Source organism: Megalobrama amblycephala, linkage group LG20 (assembly GCF_018812025.1).
Source record: "Megalobrama amblycephala isolate DHTTF-2021 linkage group LG20, ASM1881202v1, whole genome shotgun sequence".
Lineage (NCBI taxonomy): Eukaryota > Metazoa > Chordata > Actinopteri > Cypriniformes > Xenocyprididae > Megalobrama > Megalobrama amblycephala.
This window is the reverse complement of record NC_063063.1, coordinates 30,300,861-30,320,978: the sequence shown is the minus strand read 5'-3', so window position 1 is coordinate 30,320,978 and position 20,118 is coordinate 30,300,861. Positions and strand designations below refer to the sequence as shown.

The window sequence follows — 20,118 nt, the reverse complement described above, 5'->3', positions numbered from 1 at the left end:
CACACACAGTCCCCCAAATAATGGAGAATCTCCAAAGTTTCAGAACTGAAGCTGGAATAGTTCACCAATCTGAGACATCCAAAGAACAAACTGAAGAAAGTGTGCTTAACATTGTATATAATGTTCTTATGTTGAAATGAATGAGATTTCATCAGTGGAGTGTGCATTAAACGCTTTCACTGACACAAAACTCGCTTTCCTATATGGAAATATTACCACCAACTGCTATGTTGTAAAGTCCTTCATCTTCTTCTAGGGTTTAATGGCGGTTGGCAATGTTGTAAAGTCTTTATAGTACCGAATAATCACACTCTCTCGTGTCTCTTTGAGGTGTTGTTGTCTCCTTCTCGTGGTGAGCAAAGAAACAGTCACAAGCGTGGAAAAGTTTATTTCAGTAATTCAAGTCAAATTGTGGAACTCGTGTATTAAATAAATTCAATGCACACAGAATGAAGTACTTTAAGTCTTTGGTTCTTTTAATTGTGATGATTTTAGCTCACATTTAACAAAAACCCACCAATTCACTATCTCAACAACTTAGAATACTTTATAAGATCAAAAAAAAAAAAAAAAAAAAAAAATTAAAAAGAAATGTCAGGCTTCTGAAAAGTATGTTCATTTCTATGCACTCAATACTTGGCTGGGCCTCATTTTGCATGAATTACTGCACCAATGCGGCGTGGCATGGAGTCGATCAGCCTGTGGCACTGCTCAGGTGTAATGAAGCCCAGGTTGCTCTGATAGTGGCCTTCAGCTCTTCTGCATTGTTGGGTCTGGTGTCTCTCATCTTCTTCTTGACAATACCCCATTGATTCTCTATGGGGTTCAGGTCAGGTGAGTTTGCTGGCCAATCAAGCACAGTAACACCATGGTCATTGAACCAGCTTTTGGTACCTTTGGCATTGTGTGCAGGTGCCAAATCCTGCTGGAAAATGAAATCAGCATCTCCATAAAGCTTGTCAGCAGAAGGAGGCATGAAGTGCTCTAAAATTTCCTGGTAGATGGCTGCGTTGACTGTGGACTTCAGAAAACACAGTGGACCAACACCAGCAGATCACATGGCAGCCCAAATCATCACTGACTGTGAAACTTCTCACTGGACTTCAAGCAATATGGTTTCTGTGCCTCTCCACTCTCCCTCCAGACTCTGGGACCTTGATTTCCAAATGAAATGCAAAATTTACTTTCATCTGAAAAGAGGACTTTGGACCACTGAGCAACAGTCCAGTTCTTTTTCTCCTTAGCCCAGGCAAGACGCTTCTGACATTGTCTTTGGTTCAGAAGTGGCTTGGTACGTGGAATGTGACAGTTGTAGCCCATTTCCTGAAGACGTCTGTGTGCGGTGGCTCTTGATGCAATCACTCCAGCTTCAGTCCACTCCTTTTGAAGCTCTCCTAAGTTCTTAAATTGGCTTCGCCTGACAATCTTCTCAAGTCTGCGGTCATATTTCTTTCTTTAAAGACATGCATTTTACATTCTGCATTAATTTTGCATTCTCTGGGTGACTGTTCTCAACAAAAAGCAAAGCAAGTTACAGATTAGTATTTGTATTCTTACATGTTATGGTTTTAATGAAGGTGAATGAATGAGACGAACAGTTTTACTTTCAGTTAAGAACTAGTTTAAACTTCTGCAGCTGACATTTGATAACAGTCTGACACACACCATGATGGGGCAAACAAAGCAGCAGACATTAAAGAAATAATTCAAATCTGGTTTTATTTTGTAAATTCATAAATTTTGATTAAACGTAAAAGTAAAGTGTGAATTTAAAAGGAGGAAATTTGAATAACTGTATCGTCTGCACTTTTAAGTATTAAAATGGATGCAAAAAACACCATTAAATGTATGATGTTATCCATACAACTCATGCACTATATTTAAAAAGTCATACAACAGCTTTGTTTAAAAAAAAAGACAGACATTTTTGTTGTTGTTCATTGATAATCTTCCTCAAAGACCGGATCATTGAACTGAACTTGTGGATCTCAAACATGCAAAGAAACCTAGTGCGGAAAATTTAAGGAAAGTGTTGTAAAATGTAAAAAAATAATAAAAGAAAATCTCCATAGGAAAAAAAGGTCATATGGACCTCTTTTTTAATATAGAACTTTAATGCTATTTTTTGTCATTAAAATGAAACCACATTAATAGGAAACTGGGGTCTTTTCATTCTTCACATGATCAATGGGATATTCTTACTGAACAGGACAGTTTTATTTCTTTTCCTGAAGGACACTGAATTTATGGCTTTATCTTTTGCAGATATCTTAACTTCAGCTCTGTGCTGCTTGGCAAACCATTCTTGACCAGTTCCTGTTTTAGCTGAAACAAAAGATGGACAGACAGATCAAACATTCCGTGAATCATCTATTAACACTGTATTTTGTGTAAATATTCCTAGAAAGTTTGACATACTTGTTGTAAAACAGCATCAGTGTTTCCACTCTGTGTTAGATCTAAAACTGAGGAAAATCTCACTTGAAGTCCAATGACGTTTTCTAAAGAGAAACACACAAACACATAAAATACTCACATGTGACATTAATCATATAAAAACATTACATGAGGTTATATGAAATTGATCAAAACACTGGCTTGTAAAAGAAAAACAAAAGTCTGTTATCTATTTCTAGAAAGACAAGACTTCTTACTTTTAGAGGTGCTGTGTCCACTGTCCACCCTGAAGGCCCATCGGCCGGGAACATTGACATTACTGGAGTTCTTGAGGTTTGAGATGAAGCTCCCATTGTTTGATCCAGGAATCACAAAGTAGTCAAAGGAGTTTACTGTGTCATAACCAGCCTGAAAGTATGTAAAAACATTATTCATATAAACAGTGTTTATGTAGAGTACATATGCTTTATACACTAGTCCAGTGGTTCCCAAACCTGTCCTGGAGGACGTCCAGCTCTGCATATTTTGTATGTTTCCTTCATATATCACACCTGATTCAACTCATGTGCTCATTGGTAGAGACAGGAAGACCTGGAATGGGTGTGTCGGGAATAGGGAGACATAAAATGTGCAGGGCTGGGGGTCCTCCAGGACAGGTTTGGGAACCACTGCTCTAGTCAATATAAAAACAAATTCTGATTCGTTTACCTCCACAGGATGCACTGTTACAGCAATATCACCATAATTCATCAGAATAAATGAAAAATTACTGCCTGAAATTAACACCACTTGAAACGATGTTTCCTGAAAAGATAAAAGAAAAAGATCATGACTTTAAACTTATTATTCACTGTTCATCTTTTTCTTTTTTCTTTTTTAATGAGCATTACTGACCAACCTTGTTATTTGTAGTATTTTAATTTAATAATCTTTTGACACTTTTTATGTACTAATGTGTATTCTAAATTGAAAAAAAACTGAACTAAAGATAAACATTAAAAACAGTCACATTTCAGAAGTATATCACTCTTACTGTGCTGGTATTGGGAAAGTAAGCAGCTTTATCCCACGTTGCAACAAAGACCCAGGAAGCGCTGAAGGTCAGATTTGGGAAATGATTGTTTATATCCAGAGTGGCGCGTGTGAGAACACTTCCATTAGTGTACTGATGATATGAAATCACTCCTCTTGCACGGTTGTCAAGGTTGGTCCAGAGACCAGCAATTATATCTTGGCTTCCATTAGCAGGAAAAGAGTAGGGAACAAACTGTGATGAAGACTGGTTGAATGTGAGATGTCCATTATTATTCACCTGAAACATGAGAAATACTGTCAAAATCAGCCACAGGATACATGTGAGTTTATCTCACATTTAGACTTAGAATCAAGATGGAATCAAATTCTTACATAAATCTGCTGGTATCTGCGACCAAAGAACAGAAATGGACTCAACAGTGGAATAACTGAGGAGCTTCCATCATCAACAGCAGCGTTTCTTGTGTCTCCTGCTGCTGAGCCGAACGGGTAGAATATTCCTGGTGCTGCCAAGAGAAAAAAAATTCTGACATTTTTGTTTACATTTCACACTGATTTATGAGGCTCATGCTTTTTTTTATGTCATGTGTGAGTTTGATTATTATTGGGATGATTGTGGCCTCTAGTGGCTGACTGGTGTAACTGTTGATGTGAAATAATCAATAATAATCACAAATAATCACTACACACCTTCCTATAAAAGCTAAACTAGGTATATTCCCAATCAAAGTGCTAGTATTACCTGTGCATACCGGCCCACTTCAAGCACGGTTGCATCATAATACAGATCACAATGCACAGAGCAAGCAATACCGCAATGATGTGTGACAAAATATTGTTGAGAAAATTAGGAAGAAAATAAAAACTTTGAAAATGACAATTTCCACTATCAGGGCAATAATTAAGAAGTTTAAATAATATAGAGATGTTAACGATTGGCCTGGAAGAGGAAGTGTGTCTAGACTGGCCCTTCACACAGTGAGGAGGATGATTTGAGATTCATGAATCATGAATAATCAGTTATTACTTGTCCACGGCTCTGTAGTTGATGTTTCTGGAATGTTTGGTGATGTTTCTTAAAACAGCATTAAATTATGAAACACTTACGTAAAGTATAAAAAAATGTTGCACAGGCGTATGATGAGTCTTTCATGGTTATTACCTTTTGAGACTGTAGTGGTTGCCAATGTGGTGGTTTTTGAAAGAATGAACAGAAATACAAATGCCATTAAATACCTCATGAACTCACTTGACAAGCACTGTTTTGTTCATGTGTTTTGTATTTTCTACTTGTTGAAGAGCTCGTCACTCAGTGTAGGGTGAATCATTAAAAGCTTTGATCCTTTTTCTTGGAAAAGAAAGACTTTGTGTGTAACTGCTAATAGTTGATCTCTTATGAGTACACTCGTATATAAACATATAGACTAGCTCAAAGTTAATAGACATGAACTAAAAGAAACATAAAATACTTGCTTAGAATTGTTGAATTACATGTTTTAAATTCATGCATAAATATTCATACAAAATATTACATGGGAAATATCTATTTTCACATTTTAAAGTCTTTAATTTACAGGCTAGATAATCACTGTTTTCAAAACTAATGTACTGCTACAAACATAATAAGCACCTAGTTAGTAGTGAGAATTGGACCCGAAAGTGTTACAAATGACATGAATATGCGGTAACGCAAATTTCAAACACTGTTTTATCTACAGCCTGTACCTACAGACACAAACACACCCTACTGGATGATCATCAAAACTTCAGCAGTCAGTAATTCACCTGTCAAATTTGTGGGAGTACTGAAGGTAACTTCTGCAAAAAACAAAATAAATAAACAAACAAATAATGAATATTAATTAATAAACCGATAGAAATATAAATTATATACTGTAAGTACAAAAGGCACATGTTATTAATGTTTTTACCTCACCAGTATGCAAAAAACAGACAGATGGTCTAACAATCTCATAGATGTAATACATTACACAAACACATTCATGGATAAATGCAAACTATATTTACCTGCGCAGTATGCTGAAGGACAGACATTTGATCTCACAAACTCATAGACGTAGTAATTGCCAGGACAGGCTTTGACTTTAATGGGATTTGATGGGTATTGGAAGTAACAGCAGTTATTGCTCCAGGAACCGCAGACAACTCGAGTGACCACTCCATCCTCAACTGTTGGATGTCCTCCGTTCAGCCACAGTGGTACAATAGTGCCACATCTATACTGATCAACACATGTGTCTGGCATCTGAGCGCTCTGACCCTGAATGAAGAGACGATACCAGCCGCTCCAGCTGACATAAGCGTCACACTGTAGTTGAGAGGAATATGGATTGCTGGTGGCTCTCCGTGGATCATCCAGCACAGCATAGTTATAGCAGGGGTCTATGAAAATAATAAATAAGTATTTTCATATTATACACTTGTGGCATGTGCTAATGAGAGACGATCACAACACACTGCTGGAGAGTAGTGAAACTTTTATTTAATAAAACATAATAAAACATATTTAAATCAGTTCATGCGAGTACAGTGGTTCAATATTAACATTATAAGCATTATGAATCTTTTGTGTCGAATCAGTGATTCGGATCACGTGTCAAACCACCAAACTGTCGAATCAGTGATTTGGAGCGTCAAAGTCACGTGATTTCAGCAGTTTGGCGGTTTGACACGCAATCCGAATCACCGATTTGACACAAAAGACTCATAATGCACAAATCTTCATGAAGAAGTGTTTTGAAATCGACCATAACTATATCAATTAAGTCGTTATTTTGTTTTTTGGCTCACCAAAAATATTTTTATCATTTTATAATATTAATATTGATCCACTGTACTCACATGAACTGATTTAAATATGTTTTTAGTACATTAATGGATCTTGAGAGAGGAAATGTCATTGCTCCCTATGGAGGCCTCACTGAGCCATCAGATTTCAACAAAAATATCTTAATTTGCGTTCCAAAGACGAACGAAGGTCTTACAGTGTTTGGAACGCCATGAGAGTAATTGATTATATTATTTTCTTTTTTCTTTTTTTTTGGGTGAACTACCCCTTTAATCACATTTTAAATATGTGAAGTCCATACAGACTTTGATGAAGATGTGAATGATTTTACTTGAATTTTTATATGAATTTACACCATTAATTAAAGGTCTGTAATTACCTGTTGTTGCTGCTGCTGCAAATGTTGTAATGGCTATTGAAGAAAAAAGAGCAATAAGTTGTGGCAGAACATAGTGAATCACTTGTGTAAATAGCCAACAGTATTTGAAGCATGACTTGATCCATGATTTGCTATACTTGCTGTTGAAAAGGCAGGGCTTAGTGCACCTGTCATTTATCGCCATGACGCAACCGAATAGCGAAAGAGAGACTTGTCCGGGGTTACAAGATTTTCGGTTTCTGAGATTTTGGGTTTCCGAAAGCGGAGCATAGGCTGCATGAATATTAATGAGTTTTTAGTTCACAACTTCGAATTTTAGTTCACATTGTATCTCAGCACATTATTAGTGGATTATTACATAACGGTAACTATATTCTGAATGACAGACACTTTGTGTAACAGCATAACAACCTTCAGCTATCATCTGCAATGAGCTCAGCTCCTCGTGCTCTTCCTTTGTACCCTGCGATGGTTTAAAACTCAGTGTTTTATTAGTTGTTATCATTATCACTGCTTGTAACAACTGAAATAAACCTGTATAAAGGTTTTTGAGGACTTATATCTATTCTGGTATTGTTTTTAAATTATTGTTCATTTTGATATGATGTAGGCCTATTGCTCTTCAAAAGGATTAATACAAATCTTTATGTTTAGGTTCACCAAGGTTGAATTTATTTGATCAAAAATAGGCAAAACATTAATACTGTGATTTGTTTTCTATTTTAATATACACTATATTGCCAAAAGATTTGGGACGCCTGCCTTTACATGCACATGAACTTTAAGCCGGGCACACATTTAACGACTAACTAAAACATTCTAAGACTGTGCTCAACATACAAGTGCTTGTTTCCTGCGACTGAAGCCGATTTAAATACTTATACATGGAATTTGAACACCGACTGTAATCGCAGACTGAACACAACTGACTCTGACTGGACGCGTTTGAGCGCGATCAGTCATAAGTATCAATTTACATTCATAATTGGCCTTACAATCGTTAAGTGTGTGCACAGCTTTAATGACATCCCATTCTTAATCCGTAGGGTTTAATATGGAGTTGGCCCACTCTTTGCAGCTATTACAGCTTCAACTCTTTTGGGAAGGCTTTCCACTATGTTTAGGAGTGTGTTTATGTGAATTTTTAACCATTCTTCTAGAAGCGCATTTGTGAGGTCAGACAGTGATGTTGGCGAGAAGGCCTGGCTCACAGTCTCCGCTCTAATTCATCCCAAAGGTGTTCTGTCAGGTTGAGGTCAGGACTCTGTGCAGGCCAGCCAAGTTCCTCCACACCAAACTCACTCATTCATGTCTTTATGGACCTTGCTTTGTGCACTGGTGCGCAGTCATGTTGGAACAGGAAGGGGCCATCCCCAAACTGTTCCAACAAAGTTGGGAGCATGAAAATGTCCAAAATGTCTTGGTGTGCTGAAGCATTAAGAGTTCCTTTCACTGGAACTAAGGGGCCAAGCCCAACCCCTGAAAAACAACCCCACACCATAATCCCCCCTCCACTTGGCACAATGCAGTCAGGCAAGTACCGTTCTCTTGGCAACTGCCAAACCCAGACTCATCCATCGGATTGCCAGACAGAGAAGCGTGATTGGTCACTCCAGAGAACACGTCTCCACTGCTCTAGAGTCCAGTGGCGGTGTGCTTTACACCACTGCATCCGACGCTTTGCTTTGCACTTGGTGATGTAAGGCTTGGATGCAGCTGCTCAGCCATGGAAACCCATTCCATGAAGCTCTCTGCGCACTGTTCTTGAGCTAATCTGAAGACCACACAAAGTTTGGAGGTCTGTAGCTAGGGCTGGGCGATATATCGCATGCAATTGTCACGCGCATTTCGTCAGTAAAGCCGGTTCCCTGATTACCGCTAAATCGCCATCACCTGCTTTCAAATGGAGTGGCATTTAATAGACAGAGCCGTAGTTCACTGATAAGCTACGCAATATCGCGTTCATTATCGCAGATGAATCGCCTTCGATAATGAACGCGATATTGCGTAGCAATGAAAATACAATGGCATTTTCAACACATCTTTTCAATAAAATAACGCCTCACAACATCACTGAACATCACTCTGTTTCCTCGGAGCATATCACGTAACCTTTTTTTTAATACAACGTAAATTAGATGAATTTAACAGAAAAAAACATAATATTTTGTGCAATACACAACAGAAATAAACTTTTCATAGGAGGATTCAAAACAGCAATCTCACAATGCTGTATGCTGTACTCTGCTCTCTTGAGACTGCTCACCTGCGCACCTACAGGCCACAACCATAACTGCACCCATCACTTAAGTTAACCCTTTCCTGCTACTTTGGATGGGTTACATTCCCAATTGCTTCCAATTTGCTATGATACCACTAACAGTTAACCGTTGAATATTTAGTGGTGAGGAAATTTCATGAATGGACTTATCACAGTACCACTCTTGAATTCACTGAGCTCCCGAGAGTGACTCATTCTTTCACAAATGTTTGTAAAAGCAGTCTGCATGCCTAGGTGCTTGATTTTATACACCTGTGGCCATGGAAGTGATTGGAACATGTGTAAGATTTCTGTCCGCTAGAGGTCGCTAGAGGCCTATTCAAAAGACGTAGCTTGATGACGCCAAGTTTGAGCGTGGAACCTTGAGACGTAGTCTTCACTTCACAGCCGGTGCAAAAGAATAGGGATAGGACTTGGGAAGAAATCATGTTCATGGATGCGATTATTAACGTTACTGTAGTATGAAGCAGAGCAGGAGCGAGTGTTGTGGGAGCTGAACGAGGAGCTGGAGCAACACACGCCTCATGAGCAGGGGAACTTTTATTATGCCACAGTCGCCGGTGCCGCATACGCTTTTCCGGTCATCATGAGTATGAGGTAACACAGCTCTGTTTATCATATTAGATACATATGAATGTGTTGAAAATGGTGTTATAATGTTACTCTGTGCGTTCGCTCAGTGGCTGCTGTGAGACACTTGTTTGAGACACACTGTAGTAAGACAGATTGATTTTAGAATATCATTTTAAGAAATGTTGGATGGCTTGTGTTGATAAATGGCATGCAATACATTTTAAAACATATTGTATAATATATTTTCATGAAACAAAATATTTCATAAAACAATAAAATATGTGGAATGGTAGCCACTGATGGGTCTGTATATAATGTCTTACCTTTTTTTTTTTTTTTACACAATTTGCTTTGTTTATTTTTAATGTAGTTATATTTACATATCTGTATATTTAAAGTAGGCATAATTGGTGGGGGAACAAGACATTGTGTATGTGTACCATGAGTCCAAGTCAGTTCTCTCTTCTTGGAAAGTAAAGTGTTTTTCATTAATTCACCTGACTCATGCGTGTGTATCAAATGCCACTGGCTCATGTAATAATATAGATCTTGGCAGTATTTTAAGTGATATAACAGATCCTATAAACAACTATAAAAGATCATTTTCAGCTTTCTCCGGCTCTCTCTGGTGTCAGGCGAAACCAGAAGTGTCTATTAACTCTCTCTAGATAAGAAATCCAACATGCCGACCATATGCAGACCATTGCATTGTATTGTTCCTCTGAAAGTTGATACTCTATACTATATTTACATATACAATTACATTATTATAATCCTTGTCACAATAAGTCTGAAAAATAAACTGATGATAAACAAAACCTTACTCAGTGCCATGACAGATATGAACACCAGCCGAAGTTGTAAAACTGGAGACAATATCATGACGAGGAAGTAAGAGATAACACCAGAACATCGATATCTGTGATTAGAGAGAGATGAATTTAAACCGATTTAAGTCTGAAATATCTCTTATTTAAAACCCATATTAAAAAAATTCAATCAAATTTATAGCCATTGGAAAACTGCCAATATTCAATATACAATTCCAGGTCCTACTTTATTTCTACTGCATGTGCTTAAGATCGTACATGCATGTGTTATGCTGTAGAATATTGTAAATATGCATCTTAATGTTCACTCAAATGTATATAGTAACATACACCATCACATTTCAGCAATAGTAAAATTATCTGCACAATCCAGCTATAAGGATCATTTTACTCATTTTGGCTGATTTTGAGAAAAAATGACCAATTCAGCAGGTTGTTTTATAAGTTGATAAATGGGATACTTGCACGGATCAGATCATTGAATCAGTGAGCAGTTTACTCAAAAACAGCTGCAAACGTATCAGACCAATTCACTAATTAATTGTTTATTTGGATTTGTGAATCATTATGACTGGTTCATAGAAAAGACTGATCAAACTGAGATTAATTCACAAATCAGACATTATATACTACCCATTATTATAGTATGTTTTAATTTAACCCATTACAACTGTCTAAGAGAATATGCGTATAGATTATATTGAGCCCAAAAGAGAGAAGAGAAAGATTTGACTTACATCAGACGGCCGTTTCTAAGAGATTCTTACACCTGCTGTAGGGTGCCGGATGATTTTAAATGTGTCTCTGCCTTGTGCTCAAGGGCAAATCATCTCCTGGAATGGAAGAAAACGTGTTTTCATTGGAAGACCGCCAATCATTCTTACAGATATATATATATATATATATATATATATATATATATATATATATATATATATTTTTTTTTTTTTTTTTTTTTTTTTTTTCACATTTAATTTTACATTTAGAATTTTTTGTAAGATTACACATCGAGAGTCTATCACAATGTCTGAATGTAGTACTGTAACCGATTTATTACTTAATATTGGTAACACTATACAACAGTCTCATTTGTTAACTTTTGTTAATGCATTAAACAACATGAACTAACAATGAGCAGTATATTTTTACAGCATCTATTAATCTTTATTAATTTGTTAGTTAAAAAATGTCCTGTTCATGTTAGATCACAGCATTAACTAATGTTAACAGATACACCGTTTGATCTTAAAAGTTTAAAAGTTTATGTTGAGATTAACATTAACTAAGATTAGAAAAAGCTGTAGAAGTATTAGTACAATTAGTAAAACCTGACATTTTTGATCTTGTGAGGACATTTTTTTTTTTGGTCCCCATGAGGAAAACAGCTTACAAACTATACTAAATTATGTTTTGAGAAAATGTAAAAATGCAGAAAGTTGTGTTTTAGGGGTAGGGTTATGGTTAGTAGAATATACAGTTTTTATACAGTATGCAAATCTATGTCCCCAAAAGTTCCCATAAAACATGAACCCAATATGTGTGTATCTCTATGTTTGAGACAGAAAATGAGCTGAAAATAAGTTCCTGTTGAGTGACATTACTTCTCAGCTTTTAATGTTTCCAAAGAAAAGAATGCACAGGTTTATGTCAACATTCGTTACATTTCTTAACCTGACAGAAATGTTAAAAGAATTTAAGTTTTGTGAACAGCGAGCCCGATCACACGAAAATGCGAATCAATAGTACGAGTTTGTAATCTCGTAGAATACATACGCCAAAATGAGTTTTGGCGTGCTTATGGTACGCAGTTTTTCGCGTGCATATGATACGCACTTTATGGCGTATTATACGTACGAACCCCCCACCCCCATCCTAACCAAGAGCGTATCATATACACGCCATAAAGTGCGTATCATATGCACGCGAAAAACTGCGTACCATAAGCACGCCAAAACTCATTTTGGCGTATATATTCTATGAGATTGATACGCATTCTCATGTGATCGTGTTGGAGCAGCATCTGCTGATTCATTAATCATTCTAATAAAGTACCTTGAACAACTAGCCACAATCTCCTTGACTCTCTTATGACCCAAGAAAAGAGAAAACTGTTTATTAGAATATCATATTAGCTTAGATATTGAATGAAAAATAACAGCTGTATGAACAAACAGGGAAGAGTACCTGAAACCACAAGCATGCACAGAATGAGGACAAAATATCCACATAGTGAATGTAGGTAGTTTCCCAGAATGTACATCCTTATATACACATTCCTAATGTCTGGGTTAGGTAAGATTTTAAAATGCTTTTTAAAGGCAGATGGCTGCATTTATTTGATGTTTGATATTTTGCCATCATTTATCTGTATATTCACTGGTTATTGTTCATCAGTACTTTATAAAAGTCTGCCTTTTTTGAGTTTCTGTAAATAATGAGACCTGAGAGGTGAGAACAGCATTGTTGAGATTTGCATGTTAATAATTCATCTCAGTGTTGCATTACGGAGTTGCTGCCAAACCACCTCACAGTCCAACACAATCACTGAGAAAGAGCACAGATACAGGAACAACTAACACACAACGACTGATCAGCATTTGAGTTTACTTCAATTTAAAACATTTTGTTTACTACTTTTGATGTAAAATGTTTTACAATTCTGTGTGGATAATTCCAAGTAAAGAGACTGAGTGAATCCAACATAATGCAAACAAGTCATTTAAAATTTCCAGTCATTTCCAACATAAATGTATCCGACTCCCAGCATGAACCATGTGTGACCACTTGGCAGATTTTACTGTCAACTTGCCATCTTATGAAGTCAGGAGGAATCTGTTCCTCTAACGCAGGGGTTCTCAACCCTGGCCCCAGGTCCACTTTCCTGCAGAGTTTTGCTCCAACCCTAATCAAACACACCTGAACAAGCTCATCAATGTCTTCAGGATTAATAAACATGTGAGTTTGGTCAAGGTTGGAGCTAAACTCTGCAGGAAAGTGGATGTCAAGGGCCAGAGTTGAGAACCCCTTCTCTAACCTCATCATTTTATATTTATACTTGGCGAAAGATTGTTTATGCATGTTAGTAATTTTAATAAATGCAAAGATCTTGTATCATATTTCTGCTGCTGCCATTTTAATAAAATCAATAAACTACCTGAGGCCTTGTGTTACTGTGATTTTACCGTAAGTCAATTCAAGGGTTTTCCCACTTTCTAGCCTGAATACATCTGTCATGATTTAATACATTCAGACAGACTGGCGCATAAAAAGCCGAGATCCAATTTTCTTTATCGAAGTATTTTCATCTATTGTTTTAGATTTAGAGGAGTCATAAGTCTGAGTGTTGCAGTCTGACAAAACAACAAGCCATTTACTATTTCCATTTTTCTATCTCCATTCCTATAATTTTGAACTATGAGTTATTAACCCTCTATGGGACTAATTATGAAATCACAGCTGAAAACTAAATAAATAACTTTATATTTTACATATATTTAAGACTGAAATCAATTTCCAAAATTATTTTCTACATCTGATCTTTTTTTTTTTTTTAGGGTGCAGTCATTTATAACGGACTTTGTCCTATTACAGTAAAAAAGTTTGAAACTTCACACACATTCAAATGCATTTTCATTATCATTTCATTATTTTGCATTATCTGAAAAGTATCCTCTTTGACCTTCAACTTCTTCCTATGAGGTACAACCTTATTTTCTGATGCACTGCCATCACTATCATCATTACATTAGAAAGTTCAAAAGAAAAGCATTTATTTGAAACAGAAATCTTTGACACTGTCACTTTGACCAATTTAAAGTATTGTTGCTGAATTAAAGTTGTAATTTCTTTGTCTGAAGTATATTTACTTGAATTCACCCCAGATTAGTGAAACTTCTGGATTTGTACAGACAGTCACAGCAGTGTTTATGAGAAGGCTGTAGATTAGGTTCAACGGAGGTTCCCCTCCAGCCAGAGGCGGGTGTGACAGACCGCACCACCGAGACCAAACACAATCACACTGAAATATGGATTCACTTTAGCCTTCAGATCTCTCTCGTTTCAAAATGTTTTGTGTTTTTTCCTTACACATTCTTTTTGGGTTTTATATTAATGACAAGAATCTAATCAAAGCAAATTTTTGCCTAACCTTTTATTTATTGTAAAGTTTTGCATCCATAAATATACAAAAAGTAAACCCCACTTTAACATCTTCAAACAAGAACTTGTATTTAAATACAATCTAATTGTCTGTAATAAGAGAGCTATAAAAACATCTAGAATTTGTGCCATGTTTAATATTCTTTTAATATGCTTTTGTTCATGTTTGTAGGGGGCTCCCTCTCCCTTCCTTTGTTGACAATTGAGCCATAACTTATTTATTATTATTGCGTTATGAAAACGCAGATGAGTAACAAATATATGTATTGTGATTTACAAACATAAATAAATGAGTCTACATCATATTTCACAAATAAACACAAACCATCCAACAAATGGCATGTAACCTTTGAACAAATACCAAATCTAGTGCATACATATGCACACCTGTCTGTTCCGATTGCAAGACACTTGCCTTTTATGACATCTATCAGCTTGATTTTCTCACAAATGTGTGCAGGCAATGATGCATTTAAAAGTTAATGACCAAATGCAATTTTACAAAGGTCACAGTGCTGTTGCAGATCTTTTAACAGGATATGGCTAATGGGCTCCGATCTGATCATTCCACTTAGATCCATCCCATCTAAACAGGTGAGACTTGATATTGTCATTTTGATCAAATGTACCTGCATTGAGCCACCAGATGGGGTCAGTGTTACTCCATATCTAGCGTGCTTGTGTTTTGTAGGCCACTTCTTCAGGCAAAGGCAGCTTGGGTCTGAACGAAAGAAACACATCAAAGGATGATTCATGATTTCCCTTAACATTTATCCAGAGCTCTTGACTTGCGGGCCTCGCCGCTTCCCTTCTTTAAGCTCAGATGAGTAGGAGTCTGACTATTTGGAAATTCCCCGTGATCACAGAGGAAAAATGACAGATGAGAGTTATTGATACTTACCCTCCTGAAGGGTGTAGAGATGAAACAAACCTTCATCACTTCATAATATAACCAGTAAAACTTTAATTAATTTGCGAACAATACACAGAAAGACACTTCAACACATTTTTAGAGAAGCGCGTCATCAGCACAATGAGAAATGTTGCCTTATCTGCAAATGGCTCTAATAAGCGAGCCACTGTCAAGAGCTTTTATCTCTCATCCTTTTTCCTGCCAAGAATAAGAATATTCTCATTATTTTGAGACTTTGGCTGGTAATTAAGGTTAGATTAACAAATGCATCAGTCTGATGGCTGTATGGAGGGAAATGTTTTCTGCTCTTCAAAGGTCAATTAGATGCTGCTGAGTTCAGACTGGTATAATGTCAGATGTCCAAACACTCGTGTCAGGAGATTCGTTATGTCCTCTCATCCGCCGAGCAAACGGTCTCTGATGTGCTTTGAAGGGGACAAGACGTCTACATTCAGGGAATAGGGGATTCTGGGGTTAGATGGGTTGTAGTTAAGATTTGTCGCCCCCTTAAATTAAGCGGTTTCTGAAAAACGCTGTTGAAAGTGGATCGGAACGAGTGCCACAAACACTTGTAGCCAATCAGCAGTAGGGGGCGTGTCCACTCACGATGGGGGAAGAGAGCGAGTGAGCAAGAGGGAGATTTGAAGAACAACTGTAGAAAGAGAAATGGCTGAGAGACATTACAAAAGAAAAAAGATCAGAGGAATATCACTGGAAAAGAAGTGTTATGATCAGGCAAGAGGACCTGCGTTAAAGGTGCCCTAGAATTAAAAATTTAATTTACCTTGGCATAGTTAAATAACAAGAGTTCAGTACATGGAAATGACATACAGTGAGTCTCAAACACCGTTGTTTCCTCCTTCTTATGTAAATCTCATTTGTTTAAAAGACCTCCGAAGAACAGGCGAATCTCAACATAACACCGACTGTTACGTAACAGTCGGGATCATTAATATGTACGCCCCCAATATTTGCATATGCCAGCCCATGTTCAAGGCATTACACAAGGGCAGCCAGTATTAACGTCTGGATCTGTGCACAGCTGAATCATCAGACTAGGTAAGCAAGCAAGAACAATAGCGAAAAATGGCAGATGGAGCAATAATAACTGACATGATCCATGATATCATGATATTTTTAGTGATATTTGTGAATTGTCTTTCTAAATGTTTAGCATGTTGCTAATGTTCTGTTAAATGTGGTTAAAGTTACCATTGTTTCTTACTGTATTCATGGAGACAAGACTGTCGTTATTTTCATTTTTAAACACTTGCAGTCTGTATAATTCATAAACACAACTTCATTCTTTATAAATCTCTCCAACAGTGTGTAATGTTAGCTTTAGCCGCAGAGCACTATCAAACTCATTCAGAATCAAATGTAAACATCCAAATAAATACTATACTTACGTGATTAGACATGTTGCATGATGAACACTTTGTAAAGATCCATTTTGAGGGTTATATTAGCTGTGTGAACTTTGTTTATGCTGGTTAAGGCAAGCGCGAGCTCCGGGTGGCGGAGAGCACGAGATTTAAAGGGGCCGCAGCCTGAATCGCCGCATATTTAATGATGCCCCAAAATAGACAGTTAAAAAAATGAATAAAAAAAAAATCTATGGGGTATTTTGAGCTGAAACTTCACAGACACATTCAGGGGACACCTTAGACTTATATTACATCTTTTAAAAAGACGTTCTACGGCACCTTTAATATTAGTAAAGCTTTCCAGCACTGAAGGGACCTAAATGGGAAGGCCTGAAACCGGACGCCGAGGTTGCATTGTTTCTGCTCCATATGTCAGTAACATTGGTTTTGCCATGTTTCACAGAACCAAGATATGCTGTTGTTATAATGTTAGCTATAGTAACAGGAGTGTCAATGTTTGTCTGGAGCTGGTGTGCTGCTGGAAACTAACAACCAACTCTTGCTTGTATGTACTGTACATTCATTTTTCTTTTCTTTAAAGAGACATCCATTCTTGAATTGCGTGTTTGTGCATTTTGGGGGTGGAGCAATGAAGAGAGGGGTGTCTTTGTTTGGGTTGATTTCAATATCATCAGAAATTGCTTACTGCACATTTAAACCTGCACACTCAGAAAAAAGGAACAAAAGTTGTCACTAGGGTTGTGCCTTTTAAAAATAGGTACTATATGTACCATTTAGGTACTAATATGTTTCTTTAAAGTACTAATATGCACGCTTTCGAGGGAAATAAAGTACAAAGGTTTACCATTTGAAACGGTGCTGCTTTTTTCTGAGTGTGTGCAAACGTTTTAAAAGCATTTTTAGCTACCTTTTTTGCATGTCAAAGCAAATTTCTACAGGTCTAAAAATATAACGTTACAAAGAAATGGCAAGCAAAACAAAATTAAATGTGAAATTTTGAAGTAGAAAACATTTGTGAAACGCCCCATTAATCTTTGTTTTATTTACAACTTTGCAAAGTAATTTTCTTAGTGCATGGATTATTAATAAAGTATTTCGCACAAAATAGAAGCCAGTGCTGTGCCAGTGGATCAACTGGATCAATACTACAACACATACTATTGCAAAATGCTGAAAAAGAAGCTATTATGAACATTAAACTTTTTTTTCTGCCTGATTTATGGTTAAATATTAATCTGAAGCTAATTAAACTGTGGAGAGGGTTATGCATTAGTCTGATGTTTATTTGAAACATAAATCATGCACATATTCCTCATTGATTTAACTTACCCATCAAAAGGACACCGTTTAGGTTTTTCAAAACCACTATTTCAAGTGGCCAGATGATGTAGATTCTTTACTCTCATTTCATTTTCATCAAAATATGTTGATCCTGGAACAACATTCCTGTCCCAAAATTTAGTCCTAACCCTATCCCTACCTCTAACCTTACCCATAATTATCTCTAAAATCAGAGGGAAATGATAGCTGAATAACACTGATGTAGAAGCACCTAACCCTGGTTGTAAGCCTAAACTTGTCACAAACTCTAAACTTGTCCCTCAAATCTGATTAGTTGATTGGAATGTTGTTCCAGGATCAACAAAGATGTTGATCCAGGAACATGTTGTACTTGGTGTAATCACGTTCAGTTGAAATGCATTTAGGGAGTGCTATTTGTACATTAGAAAGTAAAAACTGGTACCAGTTACAACTACAGTAAAAACTGGCCCACTCTCCGAATGTTAAGATTCTGTATCTGTATCTTCTGAGGGTTGCTGGATCATTTGCGCAACAGAAACAGCTGTGAAATTTACAAAAAAAAAAGTGTACACACAATGAAAATTTTAACTAAGATTTCTAACTGTGGACGGCGTGTGTCAGAGAGAGAGATGAGAGTCATTTTGAGCTGCCAGTTGTTGTGCTGTATCTCAGCTCTCATCTTTACATCTTGTGTCTACGTCGGTCACCTAGCAACGCTCAATGGTGTGTTAATTGCTCTGGAAGCACCTGTGGTTTCTAATGATGCCGGTACTGATGCAAATGTGGAATTCCTTTAATCAGATGGTGGAATTAGCATCTCTGTCCTCGTGTCTGCAGTCAAAGAGAGACTGTGGGTGAATGAGTGATGTTACACAGCTCTGCACAGAACAAGCACACCGAATACTTAAAAAATCCTTTGAAGAGCAAATCAAACTTGACCCTATTAACTTTAATACATGTTTCTGGATGTACAAATCATGGTTCATCAGTGCACGTTATTCCAAAGAAAATCATCTTATCTAAATGTAATGACTTACAGTAATCCACATCTGAAATGACTTTCCAGCTATTTTTCAAGCTCTTCCTTCCAACCACCGCCTCACTCTTGTACAGAAGACCCACTTTTCACCATCCAGCCCATTTCAAGGGCATTCATTGATGATTTCTGGTTGACTATCCCGTTTTACTCAGAAATCCAGATGATTGTTAATGTGAGACGTGGTTTTGTGCAGTTCTGTTTCACAGATAGACAAACTAGCTGAGAAAATGTCTAAAAACTTTGAGATTTGAGTTTGACAGTATTATCTGTGTAATTAATTCAAAAATGTCTTGTAAAATATAAATAAATTCTGTGATTTTTGGACCACAATGTCCAACTGCGTTCAGCACTCGCTTAGTGAGGTCTGATCGCGCTCTGACAACGGCAGTGATGTCTCGCGCTTATACTTCAATGAGTGCTAGACATCACTTCCGCTGTCAGAGTGCGATCAGACCTTACTAAACGAGTGCTGAACGCAGTTGGACATAGTGGTGTATTAGAGGTAAAAAATGATATAAATACTGTTGGGTTTCTCGCACAAACCGATCGGTTCGTGTCTTAGGACATCAATGTGTTGTCACGAGCTGCAGGGTTTAATTTGGACTTGTCTATGCATGTTTTTTCGGCTCTTATTGTTTGAGTTCCCATTATTTGACTGACAGACGGCAATGGTTGCAGTTAAAAATCATCATTTGTGTTCTACTGAAGAAACAAAGTCACCTACATCTTGGATGCACTTGGGGTAAGCAGATAAACATCCAATTTACTTTTTTTGGTGAACTATCCCTTTAAAATATGTTCAATGTAAAAACAGGTATGTACACAATAAGTGCATTGTATCAAATTATTAATTTAAATGTAAGTACATAGTAGTTAAAGACACCTAATATAAAGTGGGACCCATTTAAAAAAAAAAAAAAAACCTTTGGATCAATGCACTTTTTTGGACTCATCCTCAATTTACTCCCATTATAAAGCTTGGACGAGCCAGGATATTTGTAATATAACTCTGAT

At 36.9% G+C, this 20,118-nt stretch overlaps 1 protein-coding gene across 1 annotated transcript; it reads right to left on the bottom strand.

Moving 5' to 3' along the window:
* Positions 1–1,360: 1,360 nt before the first annotated feature.
* LOC125255555 (sushi, nidogen and EGF-like domain-containing protein 1) lies at positions 1,361–10,387 on the bottom strand. Its single transcript, XM_048170862.1, has 10 exons — positions 10,299–10,387; positions 6,621–6,653; positions 5,461–5,835; positions 5,218–5,250; positions 3,805–3,938; positions 3,431–3,709; positions 3,106–3,201; positions 2,655–2,805; positions 2,419–2,501; positions 1,361–2,325 (listed from the first exon to the last, which is right to left on the bottom strand). The coding sequence occupies exons 1-10, from the start codon at positions 10,354–10,356 to the stop codon at positions 2,245–2,247; spliced, it is 1,323 nt and encodes a 440-aa protein (XP_048026819.1). The 5' UTR covers positions 10,357–10,387; the 3' UTR covers positions 1,361–2,244.
* Between the last annotated feature and the right edge of the window lie 9,731 nt (positions 10,388–20,118).

What these genes read in the sequence shown, in the direction of transcription:
- LOC125255555 (XM_048170862.1), bottom strand. Translation starts at nt 10,356, where the DNA reads ATGATATTGTCTCCAGTTTTACAACTTCGGCTGGTGTTCATATCTGTC. An exon ending in TCCTTCAGCATACTGCGCAG is followed by an intron (nt 5,251 to 5,460) that starts GTAAATATAGTT and finishes TGTTTTTTGCAG; the next exon opens with AAGTTACCTTCAGTACTCCC. An exon ending in CTGATGCTGTTTTACAACAA is followed by an intron (nt 2,326 to 2,418) that starts GTATGTCAAACT and finishes CTTTTGTTTCAG; the next exon opens with CTAAAACAGGAACTGGTCAA.